Source organism: Galendromus occidentalis, unplaced genomic scaffold, assembly GCF_000255335.2.
Source record: "Galendromus occidentalis unplaced genomic scaffold, Mocc_1.1 scf7180000077511, whole genome shotgun sequence".
Lineage (NCBI taxonomy): Eukaryota > Metazoa > Arthropoda > Arachnida > Mesostigmata > Phytoseiidae > Galendromus > Galendromus occidentalis.
This window is the reverse complement of record NW_003805499.1, coordinates 11,362-20,692: the sequence shown is the minus strand read 5'-3', so window position 1 is coordinate 20,692 and position 9,331 is coordinate 11,362. Positions and strand designations below refer to the sequence as shown.

Here is a 9,331-nt window from a genome sequence, read left to right as displayed (position 1 = left end):
TTGGTATCATCCAGCGAAAGCTTTTCCTATTGTTTCTCACTTCAAGTCATTTATGTTTCTTTTTATAAAGGGACATCGATGCCCTTCCGGATATTCTTGGCTGTTTCTCGCTGTTCAAGTCCCGAATTACCGCTCCAAGGAATGTCCCGAGACCGCTGATTCCGTATTTCATGACTCACTTGCGATTCTGGTCATCCGCCGAACTCGTAATGTTGACCAAGTACTTTGGTCGCGAGCGGTCGTACTCGACAACTCGGCTGAGCTCGCTTCTCTCGAAGCTCGTCTCACTCTGAGGGCATTTCCCGCCCTCCGGGCTCGTGGGAGCGTGTCATCATCTGGGAAACTTCCATGCTCGGCACAGTCAGGGGGAGGAAGCGTTCATTAATTCCGGTATACGCTCCAAGTCATGCATACTCGTCACCGAAGGTTGCGTTCCGAAAAGTTCCAGTTTCCGAATACGGATACGTTCGCGATATTACGTCATCGCGCGTCGTTTTTACGGTCATTTCTTCCTCTCCCTCCGTCCAGAGCGGGCGGTCGCCGCGAATTCGAATACGCGACAGGGATGCTCACAAACATTCATCCGTCTTGATTTAGGTCGAAATCTCGACGACGGAGCTCGATGGTTCCTTCACCATCTTGGGGACGCGCCGAATAATCCCCAAGTCGTGTTTGCGCTACAACTCTCGGTTCCTAAACGAAGTTCTCCTGCTCATCGCGTCCCTTGAAAACTCTGGAAAAAATTGGATGGGAGAATCTCGGGAAGCTGCACCACCGATTGACACTCGGTGAACACGCTCGATGATGTTGGATAAGGGAAGATAAGATACTCCAACGAGTGTTCCGCGAGGCTAGCCTGGGCTCTTCCAAATACTTGAGGAGTTTGATCAAGTCGTGAACGACTCGTGACGTGATCCCGCTTGTGGTCATTTCCTAGGGGGAGGGTGCTGATCGGTGATCCACGGTCGCATGTGTCAGTGTCATAACGGTGTTTGGTGCTCCTCGCGGCTCGCATTCTTCTCTACTCCCGACAGTCTTCGGAACTTTGGCTCTCTCTACTCGATCATTCTGAATATCCAACGAAGCGAGTTCAAGCCCGTTCACCTAAAGAATCTCTGCGCCCGGAAGTCTTCAACAAGAGTCATAGGCTCCCAAAACTATTCAGAAGTCGAGAGCGGAAATATTTATAGAGGATAATCGCGGAAGCGCGAGCCTACGATGCCGAGGTAAAATGTATCTTGAGTCAACAAGCCGGTACTTCCGAGAAATCGACCGCATTATTTGAGTTTCAGATCACCGATGTCGTCGTTAGTGGGGACAGCGGCAATCCTGGGGATAGTTGTGCCTCCGGGAGAACCGCGGCTTTCATGCACCAGAAGTTTTCACACAATGGAACAGTCTTCCAACAAAATTTGCGGGTACAAGGAGTCTTGCCGCCACAATTCAGATCAGGAGAACCCATCGAGGAAGGGATGTGGCTCTACCTCTGCATTCAGAGAGGACTCAACGAGTCGTTTCGGCATCTCGGCGAAGAAATCAAGTTCAAATATCTTAGCAGGTAAGCCTCTAATGGTGGATTCTCGATGTTCGGCCTAGGTAGCTCAGAAACCGGGCAGGGAAAGCTCCATATTAGCCGAGGTATTCATTGAATCGAAAGAGCCTGAAGCTCGCGGCCGGATTCTTTCATTCGATTCAAGAATAATTCTCTTCCTCGGTCTCGATCCGCAACACAATTTTTGCATCTCGATTCCTCAAGACTCGGCGCGATCTTCGGTGCCCTGATAGGCTTGTTCCGAATCGGGACCGAATAAATCCCCGGATCGGTGATAATAGTAATATTGGTGTGGTGCTACATGTCTAAAGTTACGGAATTCCCGGGCAAGAAGCAAGAAATTATGTATTCTCAATCGGTCGTCATTGGGTGAATCGATCGAAATGCCGAAGGAACTTTCGTCCTAAGGGAATTCGGTGGCCTAGATCCATTCGGGGGAAGGAGACCACTGACGTGAGCGGCTTGTCCGTCGTCGCTCGTGCAAACTCACTCAGACAACTCATTGTGGGAAAATACCCTTCGGGCGCAATGCCTCAATTGGGGAAACCGGTGATGAATTCGACGTATTCCCAGGGAAATTCAATCTCATAGACGTCTCTCCGAATTAAACGCGGCTTTCATGTCAACCATGACAAACTGGTCTGTCACCGGGTGTCGTCCCGGCGCGTTTCCGCCCAGCGCATCGGGCTGTTGGCAATTTAATGGCCCTAGCCCTGTCATGCCGCATTGACTCAATTTCCCTCAGGAAGCTATTCGAGCGAAGCTTCACGTGATCTTTGGTCCTAGCGGAGCAATCACGTATCTGCTCGTGCAAGGCGATTCTATTATAATAATATCAAGCTGAGACACCCCGTCTGCCTACAAGAAGGCCTCAAGAGAGAACCAGTGTTCCACGGTGATCCGTTCAGTGGGTAGTATCAAATAGAGAAGATTCCGTTCCCCGAGATACTTGATAATACGTTCGCCGCTGGTCCGTGTCATCTCTTCTTCCTCTTCATCTGCCTGGCTCGCCTTCTTGCCTGCCCTTCTATCCGTTTTCATATTTCGCGCGGACCACGCGGCCTCTCTACGACGCATTCAGGAATTTTCGTACCACAATCGCATGTAAATTCGTGTTCTGATCGAGCGCGTCTCGTTTCGACCATAGGGTGTCTGAATCATTCATCGAGCCCTCGAGTGGTCCGTCCGTCCGTCTATCCATTCTCCCACCAATCTCCACTCCGACCCATCGATGTCGACCGAGTGTCATCACGGCCGTCAATCGAACACAACTGGTAGAGTTGTCGGACACCTCTTGTGACAGTCGGTCACGGTGTCTATTGTTGTGACATTGTTCTGAGGGACCTATTGAATGGATTGGGAATTCAAAAACTCGAACCTCCCATCCCTTGATTAGGCATGAGATTATTCATTCTTCTATCGAGGACCGCTAAGCAGCTCTTCGATGCCAAAAGTTTTCACGTGAGGGACCAGCTAGACAAAATGTACCGGATGTACTCTTTTTCGTCCGGTCTCGAAGGCTAGTCGAGTTACGCTGCGCACTTGAATGATTCTACACCACGACAGCTGCAATGCCCGCCAGTCTATCCCGTCCCTTTTATCACGTAAATAGAACGTGGAAGGAAGAGAATGCTCTCGTAGATATCTGTGTAAGGGTCGAGTAGCTGTTTGGAACCTGTTTCAAGATCTCGAAAATATTTTTTCGTTTCACGCTCGACGTCAGCGTATGCTTCCACGGATCTCTCCGCAGGGACTTTCGGGAAATGCAGTCTCTTTTTGTGTCACATATCAATCTAATTTCGCATTCCCGAGAGCTTATAGCAGAGCCAGCCTGTGAATAGATTGCCCCGGGTACCTCGAAGTTGTCTACGATCTACGGGAAGTATGGGAATCGATACGCCCCTCGTTGGGTCAGTGAAAAATTCACTCAACCTCGCCGTTGACCCGGCGGTTGGCGGGCTGAGACGACATATTCACAGCATGCGCATCAATAGCTGGTGGGACACACATTGGAGTTCGAAGAGGCTTCCGGGGACCCCCATGTGGGCTCGATTCGCTTCGATTTGACTGTCGAGGTGTCCCCAGGCTCGCATCAGATTGCGAATCGCGACCGCCGATCCGTGAGGAAGATTTCGGAGTCGGGATACGGCGTCCCTGCGTTTCTTTATTCGTGAGAATACGAATGTTAATCGAGCGGAGGATTAAAGGAACCGATCCCCCACAGATGCATGAATACAAAGAATTCCCCCAGACAAGACCCGCGACGAGAGAGGAGGAGCGTCCGAATTTCGGAAGCATCCAATTCCCGTTTTTCAAAGAAAATTTCAACGTTCTCCAGTGAGTCGCGGCAGCTCGCCCCGGAAATCAGTGGTTTCCGATTCTTCGGCTCCACTCGGATATCTGTCGACACCGAGACCGGCACTTCAGAGATCCCAGCCGATACTTCGCTCATCCTGCAAGTGTTTGGTTCCGGTTTCAACAATACGACGGCTCTCGCTTTCACCAATGTACCGGGTGAGTGTCCATCGGCATGCTCCACACCTCATGACGCCTCGCAGATCAGTGCTCCAGGATTTTTCATTAGGATCCACCGATCTCCTCCACGAATCGTACTACAATCATTAGGCGACGCAATTATTTAGCCGTGCATGAGCGAAAAGCATTGGCGTGCGATAAATTCAGCTTTCTCTCCCCCAAGCTGCGAAGGGTGCGTCGTGCGATAACATGGCGCTCGCGAAAGTCATCCTGTTTTCTACAGATGCGGTCCTCGTGCAGAGGGACACCGCAACAATTCGTGCGGAATTCGCTGCCTCGCCTGGACTCTTATACTTATGCGTCAAATACATGAACGAAGAGGGAGAAAAAAATGGGTATGCTCACGAAAAGCCTTGCGCGGATCCGATACATCATCATCGGAGCACATACCGAAAGTAATCGATCATGATTTCCTTCGTTTTTTCAGCTGGACACACCAAGGCGACCCAGTGTGGCTCTCCTTCAGATGCGCAGGACGTTTGCTGCCGATCTGGGTGCAAGCGAGTCTGATCGGCGTGCTTCTCGTACTTTCCGGTCTGTTCTCAGGTTTGAACTTGGGTTTGATGGCCCTCGACAAAACAGAATTGAGAGTTATCGAGTCCTGCGGAACGCCATCCGAACAAAAATGCGCCAAGGCTATAGCGCCGCTAAGGAATCACGGAAACTATTTGCTCTGCTCGTTGCTACTCGGCAACGTTTTAGTGAACAACACGCTGACTATACTGATGGACGACCTCACATCGGGTAAGCTCAGATTCACCACTACCTGGTTACAACCATGACGACCCTTCGTCAGGGATTCTTCGACCCCGGAGCGATCGACCAGGAACCCATGAGCTCTCGGATCCTCCATTCACTGCGAGTTTTTGCTTTCCTTGCAGGGCTCGTGGCCATATTGAGTGCTACGATTGCCATCGTAATATTCGGAGAGATAATTCCACAAGCCATCTGTTCTCGACACGGCTTGGAAGTCGGAGCGCGGACTCTGGTCATAACGAAAATCTTCATGGTCATCACATTCCCGGCGTCGTATCCGATATCACTCGTTCTGGACTACTGTCTTGGTGAAGAGATCGGCCATGTTTACGATCGAGAGAAGCTGGTCGAATACATAAAACTCACCATGGACTATACACAGGTCGGGAAAATAATCGCTGGGAGCTGAACGATTTCCGATGCTTGCGTGCTCAGTGAGGGGGAAAATTACAGAGGGACCCCGAGCGGGATCGTTCGATCGATTAGAACGGGGTTTTTCATCGATTGCGTGTTCCAGTTGGCCAACGAGGAAGTGAACATAATCTCGGGAGCTCTCGAGCTCAAAACGAAACATGCTGGTCAGATTATGACCATCATCGACGATGTATTCATGCTACCGTACGACACCGTGCTGGACTTTGAAACCGTTTCCAACATCATCCGTCAAGGCTACACGCGTATACCTGTCTACGACGGAAATAGAGATACCATAGTTGCCTTACTTAATATAAAAGGTTCGTGCAGCTCGAATGATCAATCGATTGATTTATAGCAAGTTCCTATCGAAGCCGCGATGTCGACCCGACCGGAGCTCCCATAACGGAACGGATCTGGCTTTTTGCAGACTTGGCCTTCGTAGATCCAGCGGACGCTTTCCCGCTGAAGACGGTGTGCGATTTCTACAAGCACCCTTTGACATATTGCTTCGAAGACCAATGCCTGGATGAGCTGCTGGACGAATTTAAAAAAGGGAAGAGTCACATGTCCATCGTTCAGTCGATCCGAACGGCCGATGACGCGGATCCGATCTACACCGTGGTCGGCATCGTCACGCTTGAGGACGTGATTGAAGAAATCCTCAAGATAGAAATCGTCGATGAGACCGACGTGCTCAGTGAGTATTGTCCGTGGATTGGATGCTCGCGAGTCATTATTTATTCGTGATATTATGATAAGCATCATCCGACGGTGATAATTATTATTATAATAATGATTGAATTCATCTGAGGAATATTTCTGCGGATGCTATTCCTTATGTATGTATCACGGTCCGGAACCAATGATTGTTTCTCATCTGTCGCTTCTCCGAACAGCTGATAACCGCGAGCGCAAAAAACGCAAAGAAGTGCAGCTCTCCAAGCAGGATTTCACTGACTTTGCTAAAACAAATGTAACAAGCCTGATACCAGCTCCGCTAGCTCTCGCTACTTTCCAGTTCATGTCTACAGGTTAGTTCCGAGAAGCCGGAGCCCATAGTTTCTCCTCTCCATATGATATCAGCGGAGGGATGTGTAGCTCGGAGTGAGCATACAGTATATACATTTGTAAGGCGACGTCAATATTTTCCCACAGCTCTCGAGCCATTCAGAAGGGAATATGTTTCCGAAAACGTTCTTCGCCGTTTGATGGTTCAGAACATCTTCATCCACATCAAACAAGAAGATCTTAGAGACGATACGCGCAAATTCATCTATCGAGCTGGAAAGGCAACGGACTATTTCGTACTGCTTCTTGAGGGCAGAGCCAGGGTGACGCATCACACGAGCGCAAATGAAACTCTTCAGTACGAGGCCGGGTCCTTCTCATATTTCGGAGTTCCGTCGATTTTCGTCGTTCCGGCGGTCACCGCTACAGCAACAGGTATCGTTTGAGGAGCAGATCTGTGGCTTGGAGTTCTCCGAATTTAAACGGTTGCCGATGTTCCCGACTGTGTCTCGAATGACGAATTCGAGATTCAAAATCCTGAAACCGGTCGCTTGCTGATTACAAGACGAAATCATGCGCTCGGAAATAAGCGTTGTGTGGAAGAATTCCTCGATTTCCTCGATTCCATGTTCATTTCGTTCATCTACACGGGGCCCGGAGGCGGACGAGGCCCCGATAGGAAATCTCCCCAAGACCCTTCGACGGGAAGCGCGCATAATACGATCTTTCTTCATCGACAGAAGCTGTCCAGACCTCGCAGCTCTCACTGGCTTCTCCGATGAGTGACTACGCGCATCTACCAGATCGGCCTTTCTGTCCCGATTACTCGGTCGAGGCCATATCGGACATGCTTTACATGCGAGTTCATAGAAATGTTTATGCGGCCGCGTACAAGGCATCCCGGCTGGACAAGTCCAACCGCTCGAACGCAACGACTCTCGAGACGGAATGGGCGAACGTCATAAATGCGGTGAATAGCAGCAATCACCGTCCTGCCGAGGTGTCTGCACGCGGGTCACTGGCTACGACGACAGTGCCTGCGTCTGGGGCGGGTAAGTCTGACACGCCGAAAGAGAGCACGCCATTGATGGCGGCTTCGTCGAGTGCAAGGGTTTCGCCAACCTACGGGAGTAATTCCGTGTCAACAACGCAACGAAACACGAGTCAAGGCGGGCAATTACCGAGTTCAGGCAAGCAAACAAAAGTCAGGAGACGAGTTCTCGACCTCAGCAAGCGAAGCAGTATCAGTAAAATTAATCTGACCGTGCCCAGTCTCGCAGCAAAACGCATGGCGTCCTCTCTGTTGGAATCGTCGAGCATGTCCGTACAGAACCTCTTCACCATTCCAAGCCGCGCGAATTCGCTCAAGCCGCGATCGGAGTATTGAATAACTCTGGAAGATCTAGCCGATTTATAAAATATTTTGTTTGAAAATCTTGGCTGCTCTCGATGCCTTTGATCGACTTCGAGTACGATCTGTCGATGTTCGTGACTGGAAATGACTGCTACTGACCTCTTTGTCTCATGCCGAGAACTCTTTCCGCTCTGTGTTCTGTCTTTCATTGTAAGATTGGTCGTCCAACTCAATTCGTCTCACCGCCGATCCGTCTGACTACATTGGTCTCGAAACTCTCGGGAATCTATGTTCTGTGCGATCTGTGTTCTGTGGTCCGAGGATTTCAATTCAGTCCGGAGTGGGGTACTCCCAAGTACGGGGGCTGAAATTCTCGGTGTATTGTATGTACCGCAGATATTCGTTCCGATGGCTGTTTGCATCGACGTGCCGTCTCGCTACGAAGTATTAGGCCACAAAGTTTTCCTTCGATTAAGATATATTCCCATCAATAGGCACGCCTTGCTTAAGCCCAGGGAGCAACGCCGCGCAAGCGCCTCTAGCTCGGAATTCGGACTCGTCGATCTGTTCGATACCGTTGCAAGAATACAGTCCTCACGGAGCTCAAATCAGGTGAGCGCGATCCCGTTCTCAGCGGGAAGCCCTCGAAACGACGTCATGAGAGGGCTTTGGAAACTTTTACCTTATCTTTGATTTTTGTCGTCCTAACGGGCGACCGACCTTCTAACATCGCTCCCCGAACCAAGAGTACCCCAGATTGGGAATCACCGAGTCGGACTGATCGATTTTTCCCCGCAGATCTCCGGAGCTGAGTAGATCGGTGGCTTTGGAGCTGGCCAGCCCACCGCAAGCGACAGCGAGCAATAACAAGTCGAGCCGACCCCCTTCAGGAAGTCAGCACGGAGGGTCGTCGTCGGCGTCGTCGACGACACCGAAAGATCGCGAACGGGAAGTCAACGAACGAACCCTACTTTTGAGCGGAAACCACTCTACGAGCTTTTCGACATCAGCGACTGGCGAAAGCGGCAAGAGTTGATGATCCCAACTCGCTCAATCGAAAGCAGAAGAGTGAAATATGAATGATTTGGGAAAATTGGTCGGGAGCCCAATCGGTGAGTCTTGAAAGAAGAAGAAACAGAGAGCGATTAAATTAAGGGCGGCCAACGCACTCATTGTACATGCCACCATCCCGAGGAAGGGCATCGACCGGGGATAAAGGAACAGTAGCAGCATTCGAAGACCCCAGGCGCACGGAGGGGCCAAATTTCGCCGCCGGCATTCAAACGATCGGCGAACAATCGCAAAATCAGCATCGTTGATCAGAGCTCCGACTCAGAGGGAGATGGGGCACCTCGGATCGACCCGGAAAATCTTTACCGATAGTATTTATTATTACGACCCAATTCTCAGTCAAAGTTGATGGAGCAGGGGAATCATCTAGAACGAAAACGTTCTCCGCGTACGAGGGGCGGAACGAGTCGTGTGTCCTGTGCGTGGCGGGCGGACCTCGGAAAGGGGGGCGCCGGCACCGCGAACGACGTTTTATAATGATTGGATCTACGATTGAGGCTCATGGAGAAATTCTGAATCTCGCTCATGCGAGACGGTGCGATAGTGAGTCATCGGAACGAGTACAATCTATGTTGTCGAAATCGAGAAAATAAGAGTGTTTTAAACGAGCGGATGAGAGGCAACTAACCGACTCTCTT

General features: G+C 50.5%; 1 protein-coding gene across 1 annotated transcript; it reads left to right on the top strand.

The window, feature by feature from the left end:
- Positions 1-1,367: 1,367 nt before the first annotated feature.
- LOC100905062 (metal transporter CNNM4) lies at positions 1,368-8,658 on the top strand. Its single transcript, XM_029112483.1, has 12 exons — positions 1,368-1,558; positions 3,891-4,066; positions 4,251-4,422; positions 4,515-4,831; positions 4,969-5,225; positions 5,361-5,577; positions 5,688-5,957; positions 6,157-6,291; positions 6,416-6,703; positions 7,009-7,320; positions 8,117-8,234; positions 8,421-8,658. The coding sequence occupies exons 1-12, from the start codon at positions 1,368-1,370 to the stop codon at positions 8,656-8,658; spliced, it is 2,691 nt and encodes an 896-aa protein (XP_028968316.1).
- Positions 8,659-9,331: the final 673 nt, after the last annotated feature.